At 55.7% G+C, this 24,083-nt stretch overlaps 1 protein-coding gene across 1 annotated transcript; it reads left to right on the top strand.

The window, feature by feature from the left end:
* The first annotated feature begins 10,408 nt into the window (after positions 1 to 10,408).
* ASCL2 (achaete-scute family bHLH transcription factor 2) lies at positions 10,409 to 12,901 on the top strand. The gene is made up of 2 exons (XM_023183508.1): positions 10,409 to 11,696; positions 12,313 to 12,901. The coding sequence occupies exon 1, from the start codon at positions 11,097 to 11,099 to the stop codon at positions 11,676 to 11,678; it is 582 nt and encodes a 193-aa protein (XP_023039276.1). The 5' UTR covers positions 10,409 to 11,096; the 3' UTR covers positions 11,679 to 11,696; positions 12,313 to 12,901.
* The last annotated feature ends 11,182 nt before the right edge of the window (positions 12,902 to 24,083 follow it).

Here is a 24,083-nt window from a genome sequence, read left to right as displayed (position 1 = left end):
ATACTTGGGGCCTCCTTAAAAGCCTCTTACCATAGCACCATCTTACATTAAACATATTTCTATATTTACATTTGAAGCATGTTTCTTGAAGGGAGCAGAGAGTTAGGTATTACTTTGTTATCCAACCTGACTATGAGGTTTTAACTGGGTATTTAGACCATTGACATTTAATGTGTTTATTGTTGTGGTTAGGCCTGAGTATATAAAACAGTCATTTCTATTTGTTCTATCTGTCTTGGTCCCATTTCCTCTCTTTTTCTGTTTTTCTTTTCTTTTTTTTTTGGTGGTGGTGGTAATTAATTGAATAATTTGTTAATGATTCCATTAATTTTTAATTACTGTAATTCTTTGTTTTTAATTTAGTGCTTCCTGTAGGGTATATAGCTTACATCTTCAACTCATCACAGTCAACCTTAAAGTTAATTGATACAACTTCACATATAGTATAAGAACTTTATAATAGTATACCTCCATTTCTTCCCTCCTCGCCTTTGTGGGGGGTATTGCCATACGATCTATTTTTACATATGGTATCAACTCCCTATCAGTTACTGTTTTTGTTTAAGTAGTCACTATTTTTTAAAAATATTTACATAGCAACAAAATTTATATGTATTTATCTGTATAGTTACCGTTTCTGGTGCTCTTCATCTGTTTGCATAATTCTATAATTCTATCTCATATAATTTTCCTTCTTCCTGAAAGACTTCCTTTAATATTTTTGTAGTGCAGGTCTGCTGGTGATGAATTCTTTTTTTTTTTTTTTGAGATGGAGTCTCGCTCTGTCACCCAGGCTGGAGTGCAGTGGCCAGATCTCAGCTCACTGCAAGCTCCGCCTCCCGGGTTCACGCCATTCTCCTGCCTCGGCCTCCCGAGTAGCTGGGACTACAGGCGCCCGCCACCTCGCTTGGCTCGTTTTTTGTATTTTTAGTAGAGACGGGGTTTCACCGTGTTAGCCAGGATGGTCTCGATCTCCTGACCTCGTGATCCGCCCGTCTCGGCCTCCCAAAGTGCTGGGATTACAGGCTTGAGCCACCGCGCCCGGCCGAATTCTTTCAGCTTTTGAATGTCTGAACAAACTATTTCATCTGTACTTTTGAGAGATATTTTCACTGGGTATAGAATTCTAGGTTGACAGTATTTTTTAGTTGTTTAAAGATGTTGCTCCATTGTCTTCTCCTTGCATTGTTTCCAGTGAGAAATCTGTATCATCCTTTTTTATATTTGTATTTTGTCTAATTTTTTAATTGTTGTAAAATATACATGACATACAAATTTACTACCTTAATCATTTTTAAGTGTATAACTCAATGGTATTAAGTACATTCCTATTGTTGTGCAGCCATTATCACCATCCATCTCCAAAACTTTTTCATCCTTCCAAACTGAATCTCGATCCCATTAATCACTAACTCCTATGCCCTGGCATCCACCATTCTACTTTCTGCCTTTATGGACTTAATGACGCTACCTCACGTAAGTGGAACCGTACAATATTTGTGTCTGGCTTATTCTTCTTAGCATAATGTCCTCCAGGTTCATCTATGTTCTGACATGTGTCAGAATTCCCTTGCTTTTCAGGGCTGAATAATATTTCACTGCATGGATGGACCACGTTTTGTTTATTCATCATCAATGGAGAGTTGGTTGCTTTCACCTTTTGGCTATTGTAAATAGTGCTGCTGTCAACACAGGCGTACAAATATTGTTTCATCCTATTTCTATTCCTCTCTACATAAGTTGTTCTTTTGTACATATGTAAATGTATCGTTTTCCTCTGGTTGCTTTTAAAGTTTTATTTATTTATTTAGTCTTTGCTTTACTACTGGTTTCAAGCAATTTGATTAAGATGTGTCTTCCTGTAATCCCAGCAGTTTGGGAGGCCAAGGCGGGAGGATCACCTGAGATTGGGAATTCGAGACCAGCCTGACCAACATGGAGAAACCCCGTCTCTACTAAAAATGCAAAATTAGCTGGGTGTGGTGATGCATGCCTGTGATCCCAGTTACTCGGGAGGCTGAGGCAGGAAAATCACTTGAACCCAGGAGGCAGAGTTCGGAGTGAGCCGAGATCGCACCACTGCACTCCAGCCTGGGCAACAAGAGTGAAACTCCATCTCAGAAAAAAAAAGATGTGTCTTGATGCTGTCATTTTCTTCAAGTTCCTCCTTACCACAATTTGTTGAGTTTTGTGGATCTGTGTGTTATAATTTTCATCAACTTTGGAAATTTTTCTGTCATTTTTTTCTCCAAATACTTTTTCTGTCTCTTCTGTCCTTTCATTCAGGGACTTTGATTACATATATATTAGACCACTTGAATTTTTCCATAGCTCACTAATGTTCTCTTTGCTTTTAAGCAATTCTCTTTTCTCTCTATGCCTAATTTTGAATATCATCTATTGCAATGTCTTCAAGTTCATTGCCCTTTTCTTTCATAATATCTTTACTGTTTTTCCAGCTCAGTGTATTCTTTATCTCAGACATTGTAGCTATGATCTCTAAATAAATAAATAAATAGTCCCAAACGAACCTGTCCTGTTCTGAGTGTATGGCCACTGTCTCCATGATCTCATATCCAGACAGCTTCTGGTTGCATGGGAGAATGACATGAGGTTGACAGAGGGGCAGCCTCTCCTCTTCCAGCAGGCTGGGGATGCTGCCTCTTACCAAGGATTGGCTAGTCCTTGGAGTGCAGCCATAGAATCCACCTAAGTAGAGACATAGGAGGTACATGTGTGTATATATATATATATACATCTCTTCCATGTCTCCACTTGGCTTTCAACATAGGAAATACAGTCATAACACCTGTTTTGATGTTCTTTCCTTGTTAATGCATTTCTCAGCTCTGGATATTTATTTACTTTGTATCTATATCTTTATTAGATGGCATATTTTCCTGCTTTGTGCATGCTTGGCATTTTTTATTAACTATCACACATTGTAATCTTCGTCTTTTTAGGTGCTAGATATTTTTGTATTTCTAATTTTTAGTGTTGCCTGGGGCATAGTTGAGTTACTTAGAAACACTTGATTTTTGGGGGTGAAGCAGGATTGGAACAGTGTCCAGTCTAGGGCAGATGATCCCCACCAGTGAGGCAAGAGCCTGCTGTATACTCTGTCCATGGTCTCATGAACTATGAGTTTCCCATGTTGGCTGGTTGGGACAGCCCTTCTCCAGTCCTGAGTGAGAACGGGGCACTTCTCTCTGATCCTTCAGGACAATTTCTTCCCTAGCCTCTGGCTCTTCACACGCATCCCTGATCAGTTCTCTGCTGAGTCCTTGGAGGAATTTTCTGCAGCTCTCTGGGGTTCTCCCTCTATGCAGCTGTCTCCAGTCCACTACTCTGTCCTGAGAACCCAGCTGCCTGGGCCTCCGTGCCTCTGAGCTCTGTCTCCTCCTCCAAGCACTCCACTGGGCTCTGCCTGGGTGCCTCCTTCTGGGCCATGGCTGAGAAACTCAGGGGAGCAGCTGGGAAGCTGCAGGGCCCCCTTCACCTGTTTGCCATCTCTGAGGACTACTGTCCTTTGTTGCCATATGTCCCGTGTCTTGAAAACTGTTGTTTCCTGAATTTGATCCTTTTTGTTGTTATTGTTGTTTTGGGGGGATGGGGGAAGAGAAGTAAATTCAGTTCCTGTTTCTCCATCGTGGTCACAAATGAACATCCTTAGTTTTTAATCTTTTCCATATTTGTACTTAAATCACCTTTCACCTTTCTGTTATTTTAAACGTGTGTCTTCTTTCTTGTTTAAATGTGCTTATTTTGTTGGTCTTTTTAAAAATAGCAGTTTTTCATTATATCAACTCAGTTACAGTTCACTTTTCTGCCTTGTTAATTTATCTCCTCATCATCAATTCACCCTTATTACTTCTTTTGCACGTATTTTGGGTTTTCTTTTCCTGATGTCTTAGAGTTGAATGCTTTGTTTGTTTGTGTTCAGATTTTCTTGTTTTGAAGGAATTTGTTTGAGGTTATAAAGTTGTTTTGGCTGTTGATTTTCGAAAGGCCCATCATCACTGTTTTTATTCTTCTTTAACCTAAGAGTTATTTAGAAGACTATTCTTTTCTTCATGCATTTGCCATGTTAGAGCTGGGACTCTGAGGTTTTCTTTCTAGCCTTATTGTACTGTGGTTAGGAAACATGGCCCAGAGGATGAGACCTGTCTTCTCCATAGTCTTATATCCGGACAGCTTTCAGTTTCATGGGGGAATGGCATGAGCTTGACAGACGAGCAGCCTCTTCTCTTCCAGCCAGCTGGGAGTGCCGCCTCCTGCCTGGAATTGGCCAGCCCTTGGAGTGCAGCCACAGAATTCCCTTCTCAACCCCAAGTCTCCACGGTGGGGTACGGAGACGGATGTTAAGGAGGCTGAACTGAGGGAGCCCTGTGATGGGCTCCCGAGTCTCTGCCTCTCACTCACCGGCCAGCCTCGAGCACGTGGCTTCTCCTCTCTGGGCCCCAACTTTCTGGTCCTTCTCGCGAGGCAATGGCTTTCTAAAATGTACGTTGTGTTATTATTCAGGTATAGTGAGGCCAACAGATCAAGAGTCAATTGCCATAGAAAAGATAACTGTTAACTCCCCGTTCTCAAAGCAGGTGGCATGCCATGCCACAGGCAGGGAGGTGGGCACAGGGTCAGTCAGAAGGTGGGGGAGCCACAGGGGGACCTGGGCAAGAACCTTTCTTGTGGTTTCTGTAGACGGAATGGGCAAGGCAGGGTACATGGGTTTAGGATTGGTCAGGTTGAATAAGTTCAGAGTTCTGGGGCCTAGGGGCTGCTTGTTGCCTTGGGGTAACAAGGGCAGGGGTAGTGCCTTCGAGTGTATAAGACCCTGATAGAGGAGGGGGCTGGAGCTGGGCTCTGCAGTGATGGCTTTGCCTGTGAAAGGGTCTCCTTCACCGTCTCTAGGAGTTAGTTTATCCTGGGAGGGGAGGCCCTTCTCAGTCAGTAAATCCCCAAGATGTCACACTGCCAGATACAGAGACTAGAAAACTGGTATCGCAGGGGAGCTGAGGCTCTCCCAGTCCAGATCAGTGTTGTCCAAGACGGGAGCCACCCGCCCTGGGTGCCACTGAGCATTGAGATGTGGCCGGTCCACACTGAGATGTGCTGTGAATGTAAAAAGACGCACGCCTGATTTCAAAAACCTTGGTATGAAAAGAAAATGTGAAACAGCTCTCAAGTAATTTTTATACTGATTACATGTTGAAATGCTAATATTTTGGGTATGATGTTAAAGTTCATTCCACCCGTCCCTCTTCAGGTATTTTTTAAGTGTCACCAGGAAACAATCTGAAGTTACTGATGATACCTCCCAGTCCACGGCCCACATTGGTGTCCCCCAGATCCCCCCGTGTCCTGCCGCATTTCCCCAACTCCTGCCACACATCCACCTGCCAATCAGTCAGGCTTTGTGATTCCCCAGGGTGCCCCACACCTCCAGCTCCTGCACCCCAGTTCCAAACAGCCTGTGGGTGACTTCAAAGTCAACATGAGCCTTGCTCATCCCGGGAGCAGGAGCCGGCTCCCTGGGGAGACAGCAGGACTGTGGGCTGCAGCTCCTGGCTGGCCAGTCACAGAGCTGTTCTTGGACATTCTAGGCTCATCTTACGTGAGTCAGGCTCATGTTCACTTTGAAGTCACCAGGAGCTCTGACCAACCAGGCCGAAAGCTTCCCCTGGGCCATCGCCAGCCCCGGTGCTGCCTGCTCCTGCCCCTCTTTGCTGAGCCTGGGCTCCCCAACATTCCCCCAGGTCATGAACACACACGAGCAGCACCTCAGATGTCGAAGGAGCAGGTCAGGTTAGCCTATTGGACAGAGCGGATCTGGGCAGCCACAGCTCCCTGTGGAGCACAGGGGCAAGGAGGCTCCAGGAGGCCACTGGGATCAGGGAAGGCTTCCAGGTGATGTGACGTCTGAGCTGGACAGGAGTCAGTGAATGATGGCACGCGAGGGTGCTGGGCCTGAACCCCGAGGGCCCAGACATGATCTAGCTGGGCTGGATGCTGGGTAAGGCCCCCCACTTCCAGGCGGTACACAGACAGAAGCAGCAAACTGAGAACCCAGGAGACCAGGGCAGAGGCAGGGGCAGTGTCCAAGGGGCAAGATGGGGACCTGGCTGGAGAAGTGGCTGGGCTGACGGACAGCAGAGGACAGGGGAGAGGAAGGGCAGCACCCACACTGCCAACCTGGAGTTCTCTGCAGAGGGATCTTTCCTTAGAGGAAAGGAGGCCAAGTTCAACCTGCAACAAACTGAGTTTGAGGAGCTGCAGGAGGATGAGGGTCAGCCCAAGTGTCACATAGACATACCAGTCCTCTGGAGCAGCTGTCAGCAGACCAAGGCCCACAGGCCAGATCCAGCCCCTGGCCTGCTTTTGTATTGCCCCAAAGCTAGGAACTTTCTTTCAATTCTTAAGTGGTTAAAAAATTAAAATCCATACCCATTAGCTATCATCAAAAAACTATTATCACCTCAGCCAGCCTGGGCAGCATAGTCAGACTCCATCTCTACAAAAAATAAAAATTTGGCCGGGCACGGTGGCAGGTATCTGCAGTCTCAGCTACTCGGGAGGCTGAAACTAGAGAATGGCTGGAACTCAGGAGGCAGAGGTTGCAGTGAGCCAAGATTGCGCCACTGCACTCCAGCCTAGGAGACAGAGCGAAACTCCGTCTCGAAAACAAACAAAAACAAAACAAACCCAGAAAGCACAAAGTGTTGGCGGGGATGTGGAGACGTTAGAACCTTGTGTGCAGCAGGAATGCACCATGGGCAGCCACTGTGGAAAACGACATGGCGGTTCCTCAAAAGGTTAAACAGAGGTTTGCCGTATGACCTGGCAACTCCACTTCTCGGTCTATCCCCAGAAGAATCGAAAGCAGGGTCTCAGAGAGATATTTGCACCCCCGTGTCCATAGTACCATCATTGATAATAGCCCAAGGGTGGACGCCACCCAAGTATCCATTGACGGAGGAACGGATGAATATCGTGGTCTACCCATACAGTGGAAGAGTATTCACCCATAAAAAGGAAGGAAATCCTTATGCAGGCTACAATATGGATGCAGCTCGAGGGCATCACCATCAGTGTAAGGAGCCAGTCCACAAAAAGACAGATGCTGCAGGATTCCACTTACATGAAGTCTCCCGAATAGTCAAATCCATACAGACAGAGAGTGGATGGTGGGTGCCAGGGGCTGGGGGAAGGGTCATGGGGAGCTGGTGTTTAATGGGGACAGACTTTCGGTTTGGGAAAATGAGAAACTTTTGGAGATGGGTGGTGGTGATGACTGCACAGCCACACGAATACACTTAATTCCACGGAACCGTGCACTTGCAAATGGTTAAGAAGGTCCATTTTATGTCATGTGTATTGAACCACAGTCTGAAAATTCACAGTATTCTGTAACAGTGAGTGTGACCCGGACTTCAAGTTTCAGTGACCAGGAAGCATGTTTTGTTATTTCCTCCCTGCCCATACCTGCATTTGCTCCCCAAGGCAGAGGACTCGTGGCAGAGACCTGTGACCGGCAAGGCCAAAAACACTTACCATGTGGTCCTTTGCAGAAAACGTTTGCCTACCCCTGTTCAAGAGCTCAGGGATGAAGAGTTGGAGGTAGGTAGAGCCTGGGAGAGGTGCCAGGGTGCGCAGGCAAAGGCTTCGTGAGGCCGCAAGCTTCTGTTCGAAGGTCTTCTAACTGCTTTATTAAGATACAGTTCACATTCCATGAAGTGTACATTTCAATGGTTTGTGTGTGTGTGTGTTGTACAGAGCTGTGAAGCCAACAGGACAGGCCATGTTAGAACATTCTCATGCTCTGGGAAAGAAACGACGTACCCTTTCACGGTCACCCCCATCCCTCTGTTCTCACTCCCCAGTCCCCGGTAACCATGAACCTCCTGTGTCTGTGAATCTATCCATTCCGCACATTTCAGAGACAGAGTCACACACTATGTGGTCCTCGGTGTCTGACTTCATTCACGCGACCTCATGTTCTCGAGGTTCACCTACGTCATGGCAAGAAACAGCTTCGTCTCTTTTTAGGGCTGAATAACCTCCCATTATTCTAGACCACGTTTTGTTTATCTACTCATCTGTTGATAGACATATGGCTATTTTGAATTGTGCTTCTCAGGATGGACTGAGAGACCAAGACTGCCAGAGAAGACGGCCCAGATAGCATGGAGACCCACCAGTCCAGGAGACAGCCTGCTTCCGAAGTGAGGGGGGGCGCTGCAGTGTCAAAAGCTGCACAGCCGGTGGCACCCAGGAACGAGGCAGGGGCGGATGGAGGGAGAGACACAGGTCTCTAGGGATTTATTATTTCAAAGCTGGGCGTTGGGGGCAGACGGGGTTTCCACAGTGGTGGGAGGACCAGATTGGGAAGAGGATGAAGGTGGAGACAGGTGTGGGCGGTGGTGGGGGACTGGCCTGGCCACGGCACAGCAGCCGCAGGTGAGTGCAGGACTGTGCCTGGGGGCAGGGTAGCAAGAAGCCAGGCCTGGGCACGGAGAGGCTTGAGTTTTTAGACAGGAAGTTTTGGGGTGATCTGTAGAGGCCTTCCAGGTCCTGCTCCGGAGATCTTACCAGCTGTGGCGGCACTCGGGTGAAGACGGGACAGAGAGCAACCTAGCCGCCGTACCCCTCGTCCCTGTTGACCCCCAGGGTGTATGCAGCCATACCCAGAGCAGCAGAGGGCCCACCCGTCAAGCCACAGAATCCTGAGAAATAATAAATCGTTGTTCAGACCGTTAAAATCCTGGTGGCTGCTTACACAGCAACAGATGACTGAGGGGCTCCCAGCCCAGGAGGTGAAAGTCCAGGAGGGATTTCCAAGGCCCAGTGTGCAGGGTTCCAGGATCGTTCCTGGATTCTTATCTTGCAGCCTTGACAAGGGGAAGGAGGGAGGCAGTGGAAGGAGGGCAGGACAATGCATGACAGGCTGTGATTTGCCAAGTGACCGTCTGGGATGAATGGGGTCTCAGACCAGGGACAGGGAGTAGAGGAAAGCCCGCTTCTGCCCTGGTTGGAGAACCCGGATTCAGACCCAGGGCCCCGATTTCTGCCTGGATCGCTCCACTGGGCGGAGGAGTGACAGTGGACACATCCGGGTTCTCTCCAAGTCGGCTTCCTCCTCTGCTAGAGACTGCAGCCTACCAGCTCCCAAATAGGTGCCACTTTTCCGGCCCCTCCCAAGGCAGGAGGGCCAGGCGTGCTCAGGGCACAGGTGTGCTAGGGGCCCAGGTGGGCCAGTCAGCAGCATCCTGCAGGGCAATCAGAGCAGCTGGGCACCCCGAGGCTGGCAGTAAACAGTCGCTATCTGCTCCCAGGCTTCCAAGAGGGGTCCTGGGCCTCACCTCCTCCAGTTGGAACAGGAAAGCAGCTCCAGGCAGCTGGGTGCACAAAAAGCTCCATTCCCTGAGGTCTCAAGCAGTGGCCCAGGAGCATCTGGTCACCTTCGGGAAAAACCGGCTTGGCAAAGGCTTCCCTGAGGGCACGTGTTTCCCGGACAGTGAGGTAGCACCTAAACTCTTCCGTTAACACTACATTTTTCGCATTTCTGCAGTGCTTGCTCTCTCATACTCCACCGTTTCCCCGCATCTCTCAGGGAGAAGCTCTCCACGTCCCACCTCCCCTGGAAGGGTGCTGCTCCCAGAGACCTTTCCGCCAATGGCCCAATCTCAGTGCCCTCAGGGGAGAGGTGGGTGCAGAAAAACAGCCTGGGTCACAGAAAGAGGAGCTAGGGCTGTGAGATCCCAGAGGCACCGAAGGGAAGCGCGACGGAGAACAGGAGGGCAGAACGGGGTGGAAGTGAGGGATACTGCAAATGTAGAGAGCCAAGCTGGCGGAGGGCGTGGACCCGACCGCCATCCTGGCACAAGGCGGTCAGGTGCAAACCTTCAGGCTCTCCAAAGCCCTCAGGCCCGGGGCGCACGGAAACCACAGGCAGAGTGCGCATGGAGGGACGGGGAATGTGGGGCGGGTTGGGGAAGGCGCCCCGGGAACCTGAACCTCCTACCCGGCCTCAGTCGCTACCGCTCCTTAAGCCCCGCCCCGCCTCAGGTAAGGCGCAGTCCACCCCCATTCCCAGTAGATTAACGCACAGGTGGTGGCGCGCTCGGGACATAGGTGCGACTGGGGACAGCTCGCCCAGCCCAGTCGCGGGGGCGAGGAGTAGGGCGGGGCCCAGTATGCACTGAGCTTTGTTAGCGATGCTCCCCGCGAGCCACGCGCCGCGCGTACGCGCTTCCTCAATGGGGCCGGGCGTGGAGCCGCGCCCTGCGCGATTGGCCAAACGGGTGGCCCACGATTGGCTGAGACCCTGGCCCCCGCCTCCTCGGCCCCAGGAGGGCGGGGCGCGGGTGTGGACTGCTCCGCGCGTGCTGCTCCGGGGGGTCTAGCGCGCCTCCCAGACAACCGTGTTGTCGCCAGGGCCACGCCTTCCCTCCCACAGCGCGCGCTGCGCGTGCGGAGGCCTGGCAGCTCTTGGGACTTGCGGGGCTGCGCGCGGGATAAGGGTGGGGGTACGGGAAGGCTCAACTCAGGGCCTGCGTACCTTGCTTTGGGGGCGCACTGAGCACCTGCCGGGAGCAGGGGGCGCACCGGGAACCCGCAGGTTTCGCCAGTTGGGCTCACTGGGGATCTGCAGACTGCGCCCGGGGGATGGGCTAGGGGGACACGCGCAGGCTTTGGGCTTTACAGAATGTGATCGCGCGAGGGGGAGGGCGAAGCGTGGCGGGAGGGCGAGGCAAAGAAGGAGGGCGTGAGAAAGGAGGTGGCGGCGGCGCGGAGGGGGGTTATCTATACATTTAAAAACGAGCCGCCTGCGCCGCGCCTGCGGAGACCGGGGAGAGTCCGGCCGCACGCGCGGGACACGAGCGTCCCACGCTCCCTGGCGCGTACGGCCCGCCACCACTAGGCCTCCTGTCCCCGGGCTCCAGACGACCTAGGACACGTGCCCTGGGGAGTCTCCTGGCGGCGCCGTGCCAGAAGCCGCTTGGGGCCCCACCGTTTTCCCCTTCGCCTCTGGCTTTTCTGCCTGCACGTTCCTGCGGCGCGCCGGGACCGGGAGCGGGCGGGTGGATGCAGGCGCAATGGACGGCGGCGCACTGCCCAGGTCCGCGCCCCCTGCGCCCCGCGTCCCTGTCAGCTGCGCTGCCCGGCGGAGACCCGCGTCCCCGGAACTGTTGCGCTGCAGCCGGCGGCGGCGACCGGCCACCGCAGAGACCGGGGGCAGCGCAGCGGCCGTAGCGCGGCGCAATGAGCGCGAGCGCAACCGCGTGAAGCTGGTGAACTTGGGCTTCCAGGCGCTGCGGCAGCACGTGCCGCACGGCGGCGCCAGCAAGAAGCTGAGCAAGGTGGAGACGCTGCGCTCGGCCGTGGAGTACATCCGCGCGCTGCAGCGCCTGCTGGCCGAGCACGACGCCGTGCGCAACGCGCTGGCGGGAGGGCTGCGGCCGCTGGCTGTGCGGCCGTCTGCGCCCCGCGGGCAGCCTGGGACCACCGCGGTCGCCGCCTCGCCCTCCCGCGCTTCTTCGTCCCCGGGCCGCGGGGGCAGCTCGGAGCCCGGCTCCCCGCGTTCCGCCTACTCGTCGGACGACAGCGGCTGCGAGGGCGCGCTGAGTCCCGCGGAGCGCGAGCTGCTCGACTTCTCCAGCTGGTTAGGGGGCTACTGAGCGCCCTCGACCTATGAGGTAACAGCCGGGCGGCAGTGAGGGGGGTGGGTCGGGGGCCGGGGTGGAGGGACGGGGTGGGGTGTGGGGGGCAAGCCCGGCGGGTCGCGCCCCCAGGAGCCCGCGGAGCCGAGCGCCAGGCCCCAGCGAGGGCTTCGATTTCGCTCACTCTTCATTTCCCCCAAACTTTTTCAAGCCTGTGCAAGACCGGCGTTTGTTTGTCCGGGATTGCAAAACTTCCCCTCGCGGCTCAGCCGCCGACGAGGGAGGGGTAGACGAGGGGAGGGGAGCGGCCGTCGGGCCGTTGAGGTCTCGAGTGCTGGCGGATCCTGGGGCAGATTGGGGTGCTGGAGGCGGGGTGACTTTGCATTGCAAATCGCGCTCCCGGGCCGGGGCGGCAGAAATGAGTCGGCGGGCGCGGGGCTCTGACTCACCGCGGTTCCGAGCGCCCGCCCCGCCCCCGCCCTGTCTCAGACCGAGTCGCGGCACCCACGGACTCAAGACTCCAAAACCAACCGAACAAACGAAACTGCCGACTTCGCTTGGGGGAGGTGGGGGCAGGGCCGGCCCGGGCGGTGTCTGCCCCGGGCCAGCGCCCGCGTTGACGCGCGTTCGGTTCCCCACCTTCCCACTGCAGCCTCAGCCCCGGAAGCCGAGCGAGCGGCCGGCGCGCTCATCGCCGGGGAGCCCGCCAGGTGGACCGGTCCGCGCTCCGCCCCCAGCGAGCCGGGGACCCCGCCCCCACGCCACCACCGTCGACGCAGCCTCGACCGTCCGGCCCAGCCTGACCAATGCCCGGTGGAAACAGGCCTCGAGCTGGCCCTGCAAGGGCTGGCGGCTTCCTCCGATGCCGCCCCACCCCACACTTCTCGACTGCAGTGGGGCGGGGGGCACCAACACTTGCAGATTTTTCCGGAGGGGAGAGGATTTTCTAAGGGCACAGAGAATCTATTTTCTACACATTAACTTGAGCTGCTGGAGGGACACTGCTGGCAAACTGAGACCTATTTTTGTACAAAGAACCCTTGACTTGGGGCACAATAAAGATGACCTGGACCCCCGCCCCCACTATCTGGAGTTTTCCATGCAGGCCAAGATTTGGACACGAGTGGTCCCTGAGGGGCGGGGTCCCTGGCGTGAGGCTCCCGTGACAGCTAGGGAGAAGCCTGTGTGGGGCACACCTCTTTAAGGGAGCGTGAACTTTATAAATAAATCAATTCTGTTTACCAGTGGCTCCTGTCACCTACACTTCCCAGGTGACGGCCAGACTTATGTGGTCACTACTCCCTGAACCCTGCTGCCGCCTCTCTAGGGTGGGTCTGGGTGAGATCTGGAGCCCAGCCAGGCCGTTGATAGCGGAGCCATCGGGACACCTTGTGAGGCTGGGGGCGTCCTCCAGGAGGTGGTGGGTGGGCTGGTGGATTGTCCAGGCAGGGCTACTTGCTGGCTTGGAAGCGGCAGGCTGGAGGCTGCTGACCCATCCCGAGGGCTGGTAAGTGCTGGGTGTGGGGCTAGGCTGAGGTGGTCTGACCAGAGAGCTCCTGCTGTGGGACTGAAGGCATGGGCTCCCGCGCAGGCCACCATGCTCAGATCTCCACTGCTGTGGCAGCTGGGTAGCCCAGGGCAAGTGGCTTAACTTGCAAATGGGACTGACCAGACCCACCTCAGGGGCCTCTGGGAGGAGTTAGTGAGAGGTGTCTGGAGGCTGCCCTCTCACTGGCTTTGGGTTTTGCCCACACTGGGGAGGCCCCGCAGGCCTCTGCTTACCTGAATCCTGAGAGCGGCTCTTGAAAGGAACAAGGAAGGCTTGGAAGCTTTGCGCCAGGCTCCCCCCAGAGAGCTGGCACCGGGATATCACGCGGCTCTACCTTTGACTCAGGGCCTAGGAGGCTTTGAAGTCTCCCTGTGCCCAAAGCTCCCTTTTAGTGCCCTGGTGGGGGAGGGGTTGTGGGGCTCCCCTGGTTGCCCTAGGGCGCAGAGGCACCCCTTCCTTCAGAAAGGAGTGGTTGGGACAGAGCTATGGGAGCCCTGCGAGGTGGGAGCAGCTGGTGGTGTCCCAGAGCAGCTGGCTCAACACAGGCTACCGGGGTGCATGGGTCTCAAATGTCAGGTTGGCCAGGTCCCCTGTTTCCAGAGGAGCTCAGGGCTCCTCTCTCGCCAGCTGCAGCCTCAGTCCGGGAAGGGGTTCCTCAGCCAGCAGCCAAGGTCAAAGCCGAGTCTGTAGCAGGGGTCAGGGGTCACCTGGTCTGATGAGGACCAGGCTCAGCTGGGGTCAGTAGACCAGCTGTGGCTTGGGGCTGCAGGGCTCAGGGAACTGGCCTTGACCAAGGGACAGGAGGGGGTGCATTGCAATGGCCACCTGTGGAGGACCCTCCCACAGCATTCTCCCAGAATCCACACCCGGGTTGGTGGCCTCCCTGAGTCACAGGACCTGAGCTCTCCCCAGGGCTCCACACCTTGACTTCAAGGAAAGGTCCACAGCTGCCAGAACCACAGGGGGCTGTTGGGCAGGTGAAGCGGGTAGGTGGGAAACCATGGAAGGCCAAGGCAGAGGAAAGGACTGCCACCCACTGGCACGAAGTGGACAAAACTCTGCAAGGGGTAAGTAGTGCTGCCATTTTTGTTTTCCCATTTTCCACTTTATTATGGAAAATTTCAAACATACACAAAAGCACCGAGGCCTTTGTTGAGCAGTCTCTGTGCCAGGACTTAGGATGCATCCGTGTGCCACACAAGCCCGTGCTCGTGGAGCCTGGGTCCTAGTAGTGGACACAGGATCCAACCATTGTACAGTCTGGCTGGAGGAGGACACACTGGGCCCCAGGTGGGCCCTGGGAAGCCTGCAGCACCAGTTTCAAGGCCCTTCCTGCCCCATCCATCCACCCCCCTCACATCCCTGCATGACTTTGGCGCAAATCCCAGACTTTGAATCCTTTCACCCGTAATGTTTCATGGGTGCCTCTAAAGGAAACCCCAAAAACATCACCCCTTCAAATGAACCACCGTTCTTTCATATCATCAGGGACCCAGCCAAGGGCACAGTCCTCACGGGGTCTCGTGGTTTTGTACAGTTGGCTTTATAGAATCGGGATGCACCGCAGGTCCACATATCAAGTTTGCTTAATAGGTCTCTTAAGCATCTTGTAAGCAATTTTCCCCCAGTGTCTGCATTGAAGAAGCGGAGATGTTTGTTCCACTGAGCCCCCGTGTGCATGTTATTGATGGCACCGTTCAGGTTGTTGCTATTGGGAACCTGTCCCTGTATTTCCTGTAGGACAGGGTATGGGGGGCCAGACGCGGACCTTTGATCAAGTTTGGGGTCACCTGCAAATGGGGTTGACACCAGGCCCACCTAAAGAGTGTGACAGAGATACCAAGACAGATCCGTTCCAGGGAAACAAGGGACTCCCTTTCTGAGTTTGCCTCGAGAACTACCCAGCAAGCTTGTGGAATCTTCCATAGACCTCACAGCAAACTAGGTCCAGGCTATCCCCTCGCCTTCGCCGGGGCAGAGTGCTGCTCAGAGGATGGCACATGCTGCTCAGAGGATGTAGTGCTGCTGGGCTGCATCTCACCAGGAGACAGGACTTGTAGCAACCATGCAACTTGCTGTCCCAGCGGGGACATTTTCGAGAGTGGAAAGTTGTGGCTGATAACCAGGACCACAGGCGAGTCTCCTGGGCACACTGGGCTGCTGATTGCTGCGTCATGAAGACCCCCCCCCACACGGCCACTCACCCAGTGCCCACGAGAGATGAAGTGCCTGAAGTCGTAGACAAGCTTGTCCAACTCACCTTCTTTTGCTGTCGTTTTGTTTTAGGCTCTCAGCAACCTAAAGCCAAGGTTTTAGTTTCTGTCTCTAATGATAAGTAGAAAAGAGGGATGAGGAACGGACCTTGCTGGCTCAGCCAGAAACAGAAACTAAGAATCCGTGGTTGTCTTCTCTTCCTTGGACACCATACTGCTTGAAAATGATGAGAACTGAGATTTAAACCCTGGACTCTTTCACTTCCACATCCTTGCAATTTTCACACCTTCCAGGAAGTGAGGCTGAGCCTGGTGCCTCCTTTGGGGACACGACATCCTTAGCAGTTCAGCATTTGAGATCAGTGAGCCTGGACAGAGCCTCACCTGGCCCAGGTGCCAGCCTGTCCTGGGCTCTGCTGTGGGGGCAGCAGGGCTCTGCCAGGAGCTCATGGTCCAGGCCTAGTCCCCACCTGGAAGTCAGAAACTGATTCCAGGGAGAAGGTGATTGTGATGTGATGTTAAAGATGCTAAAATATAAAACTTTTTTCTTTCTTCTATGGTCAACCTCTTGACTTACTATTTTATGTTGCTTCTTATTTTATACTCACTATTCAATGCCATTCTGAGTAAGAAAGATTAGGAATTTAAATGGCTAGCGTGAATTTAGTCATCCATCTTTATATTATGTGATGCCAGTTTCAAATGCAAGCAGAAGAGCATTTAACTTCTATACGGAATTGCTGGAATGACACAATGTGTGTTCTGTCCTGGCACAGGCGTCTATTTCATTGCCACTAGAACAGTGGAAACTGCACAAAAGTGAAATCAGTTGTCTTGATTTCACTCCTTGATGCAGGCTGGTTCCACCAGCACCCTCCACCTCCTGCTCGCTGATGAGCGAGGAAGGAAGGAAGGGACAAGTTCAGAGACAAAAGGCACGGTGGGTAGATCCATCAGCAAGAGAGCTTGGCAAACACGGAGAAGTCGCACAAGTAAGAAAGGACATGACAGATTCCCTGCACATGTCCTGCATGTCCCTTAGAACACCACTGACTTCCTTCTGTGTCCTTAGCAAGTTTGGATTTAAATGGAAAACGTGGCTGCTCGGTGGCCATCAGCACCCCCGGCTTGCTTTTGCATAGGTGTGACATGCTGCCTTGCACTGCCGTGGGTTCCTGGCACCTTTTCTGTGTGGCCTGGTGTCTGTGGGCATCGTGGATGCACTACTCGAGTGGGGGAACGAGTGAAGGTGGACGTACATGTGGCACCTTGTGCATGCTTTCCTTTGCTTATGTTAGTGTTGCTGTATGCCATTGGCCTGCACCCGCAAAACAAGTTAGAAGATAAAAATAGTCAGAATTCCAAAGGCCAAGCGAGGTGGCTCACACCTGTCATTCCAGTGTTTAAACCCACAGTACAGAGCTTGAATCCTCCAGCTGAGGCTGGAGGATTGCTTGAGCCCAGGAGTTCAAGACCAGCCTGGGCAACACTGGGAGACCCCATCTCTAATAAAAAAATAAAGCAAAATAAGAAATGGAAAAGGAACTTTAAGACGGCAGTAGCAGAGCATTAAACCAAGGTTGGGGCCCTGTTCATGGCGGGGCTTGCGTGTCCTACGCTGGTGAAACCTGCTCTGGTGCTATCCCTCAGAGCTGGGGCAGGGGTGCCATGTGGAGAAGCCCCTCCACATCACCTAATCTCCGCCCCACCCCAAGACAAGCGGAATAGTCAGATGGCGATCCCCCAAATGAAAGCAAGCTTGTCCCACTCGATGCGGAAAGGGATGGGGCAGGGAGACTCGCTGTGAGCAGGGTCCCTGGTGTCCATGCACCTTCGCTCCTCCCAAAGTGGCCTTCAAAGACCTTCAGTCGTCCCCGAGACCTCAGCAGCACAGCTGTGCCCGGAAGTGATCAGCCAGCTGGAGAGAGCCTTGGACAGAGCTAGACAAGGCAAGGTGGATGGGGTTGGAGGGGGCCTGTCCCTCAACCCCATGTCCTCAGCTGTAGCATGTGCAGTCCAGAGGGCTTGTAGGGGAGACCCAAACTCTGCTGACCCTTTTCCCAGCAGTGAGGGCACTGGAGGAGAGGTGGTTCCTTTGGGGCCACACCTTCAGTCTTTGTTTCCTTATAAATGGGGAGTGGGACCAGGTGGACCCAGAGGCCTGCCCAATGCCGTCCTGAGCCTGGGGGCTGTGGGCTGTGCGCTGGCCTTGAGCTCTCAGGGGTGGCCCAGGTCCACCTGGGAGCCCACAGAAGCTGGGGGGGATCCTGAAGGCTGGGGCGGGGGCGGCAGATGGAGGGCGGGGGCTGCCCAGCAAGAGGGGCCACTCCTCCTCCCCGGCCCCTCTGAGGGGTCTCACCCCGACTTCCACATGCAGGGAGGCTCAGGGATCTGCCTGAGGCCCACCTCAGTGATCCAGAGGTGCAAGGTTTAAACCCACAGTACAGAGCTTGGAGCCCCTCACACCGATGCCTCCCTTGGGTCTGCCTGGAGGGGGCACCATTCTTGCTGCTTTTCCACTGAAATGCAGGGTCTTGTCTGCAAGCCAGTGAGACAGAAGCCAGCAGTCAGCCCAGGCCTCCTGACATCCCAGCCTCCCAGAAGTTGGGGAAAGCATCCTGTGTCCTGGGGCCTGCGGAGGTGCAAGTGGGGCAGGGGCCTGGGGATCGTGGGAGGGGCTCCCTGCGAGCAGGGGAGGAGTTGAGGACTGAGCCCTTAGCACCCCTGGCTCTGGCCCCTCCGAAAGGAGGGCAAAGGAGTGGGCTCGAGGGCTGGCTGCAGGCAGGTGCAGGCCTCTGCCAACCTCCCAGGGCCTCCCGGCTGTGGGCTCCTGTTCCTTTCACCCCCTTCCTACCCCCTCCCCAGCTGCTGGCTGTGATTAATTGGGTGAATCAATCAACAGGAGGCCCCACTGCCACAGAAACCTCCCCACCCACCCACTGGCCTTGCCCCCAGCGATGTCCCCCGCTGAGGATAAGACCTTGCTCCCACTTACCTATTGAAACAGGCCATTCCCAGGGGCTCCCATGGAGGTGGGTTCCCAGGCCAGAGGCAGGGAGGGGCCTCCTGGGGGGCGTCACCTGTCAGCTCCCCCAGAGTAGCCCCTGTCCAAGGCCACAGATCAGCAGAGGGAGAGACAGATAGGGGCCTACTCAGCTGTCCTGCCTGTTGTGATCCAGGCAGGGGCAGAGTCACAGCCTTCAGCCCCAGACCCGCTGTCCTGTGAGAAGGACAGGGAGGGCTGGGGGTTCCCAACCAGGCCTGCATCCGGGTCCCCGTTCTGCCTAAGACGTGACACCATCAGGATAAAAAGTTCCTAGAGTTAATTAATGTCCCTGAGGATGGACTTGGAGTCCTAACAGCAGGAGAGGCCGCGATGGGTCGGCCGGTGCTGCGTGCAAAAGCACCACAGACCCAGGGGCCTGCCTACACAGCAGAAATTAGTCTCTCACTATTCCGCAGTCCCTCACTCCGAAGACGTCTCTCCTTGGCTTGTAGATGCCACCTTCTCCCCGTGACTTCACGTGGCCATCCCTCTGTGTGTGTCTGTGTCTTCACCTCCTCTTAGGACATCGGTCATATGGGATTAGGGTCCCCCCAATGACCTCAGTTTAACTTAACTACCTCTTTAAAGGCGCTGGCTCCAAAAACAGCCACATCTGAGTCTGGAGGGCATAAAATTCAACCCGTAAAGGGCAGGAACAAGAGGGCTTCCTAAAACTCCAGCCCTCAGGGCCCCACCCCCAACCTCTCCATAGTCACAGCCTCTTCTCGGGTCAAGCACTGCCCCTCTGGACCTCTCTTGCAGAGGGTGGAGTAAACAGGGCTGATGATGGAAAGGCTTAGGGCTCCATGTGGCCTGGGATGAGGCGTCTCCTGGGACCAGGACACCCTGGGATGCCGAGAGGGTGGACCAGAGGGTCCCTGAGAAAATCTTCCGAGAGCCTGCCCGCCAAGGTTCCGAGCGCCTCGATGAGCACACGGGCCCACCCACAGGCTGCAGGGCTGTCTGGGGGAGCGGGTGGGGGTCATATGTCATGTGACAGGGACCCCAGGGCTGCCCTGATTGACCCTGGAGGGGCTGCAGTCCCCGGCGGGGAGCTGGGGGCTGGTGTTAGGGAGAAGTTGGCCTGGGAGCCCTGTTTTTGGGATCCATTTTCTTCTCTCTGCTTGTCCTGTTGTCCTGCCCAGGTCCACGTGGATGCAAGGTCGTGGGCCAGGGCCCACGCTGATGGCCTACAGCCCAGCCCAGGCTTGCTCTCCTGATGCCATTTGGGAGGCTCCTGGTTCCTCTGCCCACCCCCTCCTCCTGGCATTTGCCTACGAGCCTTGGGATTCTGTCCAGGCTGGCGGGACAGAATCACCCACGTGATAAGCATGCAAATCTCTAAACGAAATGCACTTCATACCCAAATAAGGGCCTGGGAGCAGCTTGGGCTGGGCCTGAGAGACTAGGCTGGGCTCAACCTTGGGGCCCCAAATATTTGTCTCTCATTTGAATGTCTTGTGGGCTGGCAGGCAGGGCCTTGAAAAGGGGCCTCAACAGCTCTCACAGGCACACCAGGTTTCAGGAGCTCAGGGCCATTTGGTGCTCACTCGACACTTGTCCCCGGTCCCGCCTGGACCACCTTGCAAGGCCTTATGGGCCCCAGAGCCTGGCTCCTCCCTGAGCACCCCTTCCAGAGTCCCCAGCCCCCACCAGGCTGGCTCTGTGCTGCCCACACCGCCATGCAGGGTGGACAGAGCAGAGAGCTTGAGACCCATTTGTCGGAAGTGGGGACTGAGGCTTGAGGCAGGATGAATTTGTGGGAGGACCCAGGGCATTGAGGGGAAAGCTGGATGGGTCTGGGCTCCCTGTGTCCCGGGCCAGAGCCGGGCTTTGTGGGAGAGGTGTGGCAGCTGGCAGGCTGGCATGGGACAGCCCCTCAGGGCCTACGGCTTTCCCTGGTGTGGGTGTGGGTGTGCGTGTGCACTGACGTGCGTGTGCATTAGTGTGGGGCAGGCGTCCACTGCCACTCCAGTGCCACTGCACAGGTATGCACAGGTATGCAGCCCTGGGGCATCTCCCGGAGGTGACGGCCTCTCCATCCGTGGAGGGCATGAGCCTGGCACTTCTGCAGTTAATTGTCCTCTGTATAGGTGGCTCTCTGCATCACCCCGGCCGGAATCCCATCGTAGGGCCCATCTGGCACTCGTGTGTGCTTCGGTCCCTGTCGACCTCCAGTGACTGTGGAACCATCCCCGTCACAGCCCTTGCTGTGACACCAGGCCAGGGGCTGCTTTCCTGGCCCCGCTTCTGTTCATCCTGGAGTGAGTGCTGTGCCCATTTTACAGGCATGGAAACTGAGACTCCAGGGCTGCTGGATGAGCTTCCAAAGCCACGGGCTGGTCGGGGGCAGAGCAGGATTCCCAAGCAAGGAAAGCTCTTCTCCGTGCGGGACACATGGGCAGCTCTGCTTGGGGGAGCAGGGTCTGCGGGCTGGGATGCTCTTCCCCTGGCAGCCACCCCCTCAGCCCTGACAGACCTTTCTAGTTGGCCTGTATCTAGTTGGGCTGAGCCTTTAGGGCTGAGCTAGGAAAACCTATAGAGGCTCCAGATAGGGGCAGGGGCTTTCTACAGCCTGGTAGGGTAAGGTGGGGTCAACTGAGCTGCCCAGGGCCGCCTGTCAGGTCTCCCGGCATCCCTCTGCATCTTTGGGGGAAGGGAGTCCCGCTTCACACTGCCTTCGCCCCTCGGCCAGGGCTGCCTTTGTGCCAACACAGGTTCACACTGACCTCCCTGGAGCCCCTCCCTCATGAGAGAGAGGCACTCGTCTTCCTCCAGGAAGCCTTCCGAGATACCCCTCCCCCCAGACCTCAGGCAGCATCCTGGGGGAAGACGCATGGGCAGAGAGGATAGGTTCAGTCTGTCCCCTCACCCCTCAGCCCTCCATATCCTCTCTGAGGCTCCAATTTCTGCTGGGGTCCCCACCCCCCCAACTCCCCGGGGGTGTGAGAAGCACCAGGAAAGCAGCAGGTGGCTGTTGGAGGCTGGCAGAGGGATTCCAGAGGAGAGAGAGGACCACGGGTTTTAGGGTCAGGGCTCAGATTGAACACCTGGGTCTTCTGGGGGCAGCAGGATCCTGCTGTCAGAAGGGGCAGTCCTTTAGGGACTCATGTCTTGGCCATGGCCCCAGGGCTGGCCAGGCCCACACAGAGCTGGGACCTGCAGATGGGAGGATCCTGCAAGGTGAAGGAAGGACTGGCCGGGCCCGGCTGTGGCAAATACAGGCACGGGTTGCAGGCTTGCAGCAAGGGACCTGACCCCGGCACATCTCCCGTCCCACTGCCTGGGGTGGGGGTGACCCCAGCCCTGCCTGCCTCTCTGAAGCACAGGCTGCATTTCCTGACTGCCTTCATGGCCAAAAAGAAGAGGTGGGATTGAGAGGGGTCAGCAGAGGTTATGTAGGCTGGAGGTGAGGGTTGGCTGGGGGAACGAGACTTTGCAGCCTGGAGGTGAGGGTTGGCTGGGGGAACGAGACTTTGCAGCCTGGAGGTGAGGGTTGGCTGGGGGAACGAGACTTCATACTTGGCCTTGGGAGCGCTGGGCCAGGACGCCCTATCACAGAGGCTCCCAGGCTCATAACTTACGGCAGAGGCTCCAAGGCTCTCTACGGAGGGGACCGTCTGGGTGGGCAATGGTTGAACAGCTCCATCCGTCATCTTTCCACTGGGGCACAGGCACCTCAAATGCAGGAATCTGGAGTGCATGCTGACGAGTGTGCACGGGTGACACTCCCAGAACCTCCGCCCGAACCCCCATGCAGAACGTTTCCTGCAGCAGCAGCAGGCATCCCTGAGACCCGCTCCCACTGACATCCCCTCCCTCCCTCACCCTTTGCCCCTCCTGACATCTGTCGCCGTAGGTAGGGTGTGTCCCTGAGCTGCAGGTGAACATCACCGCACAGCATGGAGCCCCCATCTCTGCGTCTGTGAGTCGTCCATGTTCCTCTTTGCTGTGGTCACATGGACGGCCATGGTGCCCACAGCAGGATGCATCTCTTGTGCTCCCATGGATGGTCCCCGGGCTGCTCCAGGGTTTGGCCGCCATTAAGATATTCTTGGGGCTTTCTTGTGTCTGGTCTTGGTGGACGTAAGTTCTCTGCTCTGCCCTGAGTTTGTGTGCAGGAGGGGACAGGCTGGGCCTGACCATTACCAGTGTTTGCATCCAGGGTGGCCACTGAGGGCCCCGTGGGCAGGCTTTGTCCTGCCGCTGAGGAGCTGTGGTCAGCAGGGCACGCTGAGCAGGTGGGGGCCCCCAATCCTTGTCCCTTAGCCCTTGCTGCGGTGCACCCTATGCCATTGGCTTCTCCCTGCGCCCTCTGAGCAGGCATCCTCATCCTTGTCGTGGGACAAGGGCAGGCGTTCAGGAAGGGCCGTTTCTGCTCCTCCACCTGACATCCCTTTTGGAGTGAGGCAGGGTGGTGAGAAGGATGCTTGTGACAAGGATCCCGCACATCCTGCACTGATACCCCTGAACTTCCAATACGAGCTGGAGAGAAAAATCAATAAAATAAACCAGACAGAGGCCAGGTCATTCTCTGAGGTCGCAGGGCAGGCAAGTGGCTATGGGGATTCACAGGCCGCCTGAGTGCTCTGCACACCCACCCCGTGGAGCTGGCCTGGATCGGGCTTGGGATAAGGACGGGGACCTGAGGACCCTTCGCGACCGCCACAGTCACCCCCTCCCAGTCTCCCTCAGTCCTCCATTCCTGCCTGTGCAGAAGTCAGGGAGGTGGGTGGGTGGAGGGTCTCTGGGACCCCATCCTGTCAGATGTCTGGGATTCCGGGACTTTCTGAAGCCCCCATAGACGTGGGAGGTGACCTGTGTCGGGGTTGCAGAACTCAGCCAAACACGCTTGCTGGGCAGGCAGGGAGGCATTCCGGAGTGGGAGGGGGAGTCCCGGGGAGGGAGGAGAACCTTCGGGAGGGCAGCGCACCCAGGGTGGCACGTGCTGCAGGCTGAGCAGAGAGCAGCGACCCTGCCACTGCTGCCTGAGGCGGGTATCCTGACGTGGGCCTCGGGGTGCCCTGGAGGAGGCAGGCGGCAGCAGGGTCAAGACTGTGGGGAGGGTGCGGGGGGCCCCTGGGCTCCAGTGATGAAAAACCCCGGGAGTGGGCCCAGCGAAACGGGGGCCAGCAGAACCACAGTGGGTGGGGCGGGGCTCTCCGGCAGGGGCAGTCGTTGAGGGCAGGTGGCTCTGTCAGCGCCCGGCCCCCACCCCCACCCTCTGACTTTCCCTCCCTGTCTCAGCCTCTCTAGCCCCAGGGCAGCCAGGCAGCGCTGGCTCAGGTCGAACCTGTTCTGGGCAGGGCCAGCGCTGCTGCTGCTGCCGCTGGGGCTGGATTCCAGCTTCTGTTTCTGCTCCACTTCACCTGAGCTCTTGAAACCACCCTTGCACCAGCCTCAGCCTCACTGCCCTCTGCTCCCAGAGCCCCAGGGACTCTGCTTAGGCCTGAGCCTTCCCTCCTTACTGCACATAAGCATGCACACACGCACAGACACAGTAACACACTGGGACACATATGGACACAGGCACATATACATGTGTAGACCCACAGACACAGAGCACATACACAGACACAGAGCACATACACAGACAGACACACAGACACAGAGCA

The sequence above is a fragment of the Piliocolobus tephrosceles genome, chromosome 13 (assembly GCF_002776525.5).
Source record: "Piliocolobus tephrosceles isolate RC106 chromosome 13, ASM277652v3, whole genome shotgun sequence".
Taxonomy (NCBI): Eukaryota; Metazoa; Chordata; class Mammalia; order Primates; family Cercopithecidae; genus Piliocolobus; species Piliocolobus tephrosceles.
The sequence above is the reverse complement of the archived record's forward strand: the minus strand, read 5'-3'. Positions and strand labels throughout refer to the sequence as shown.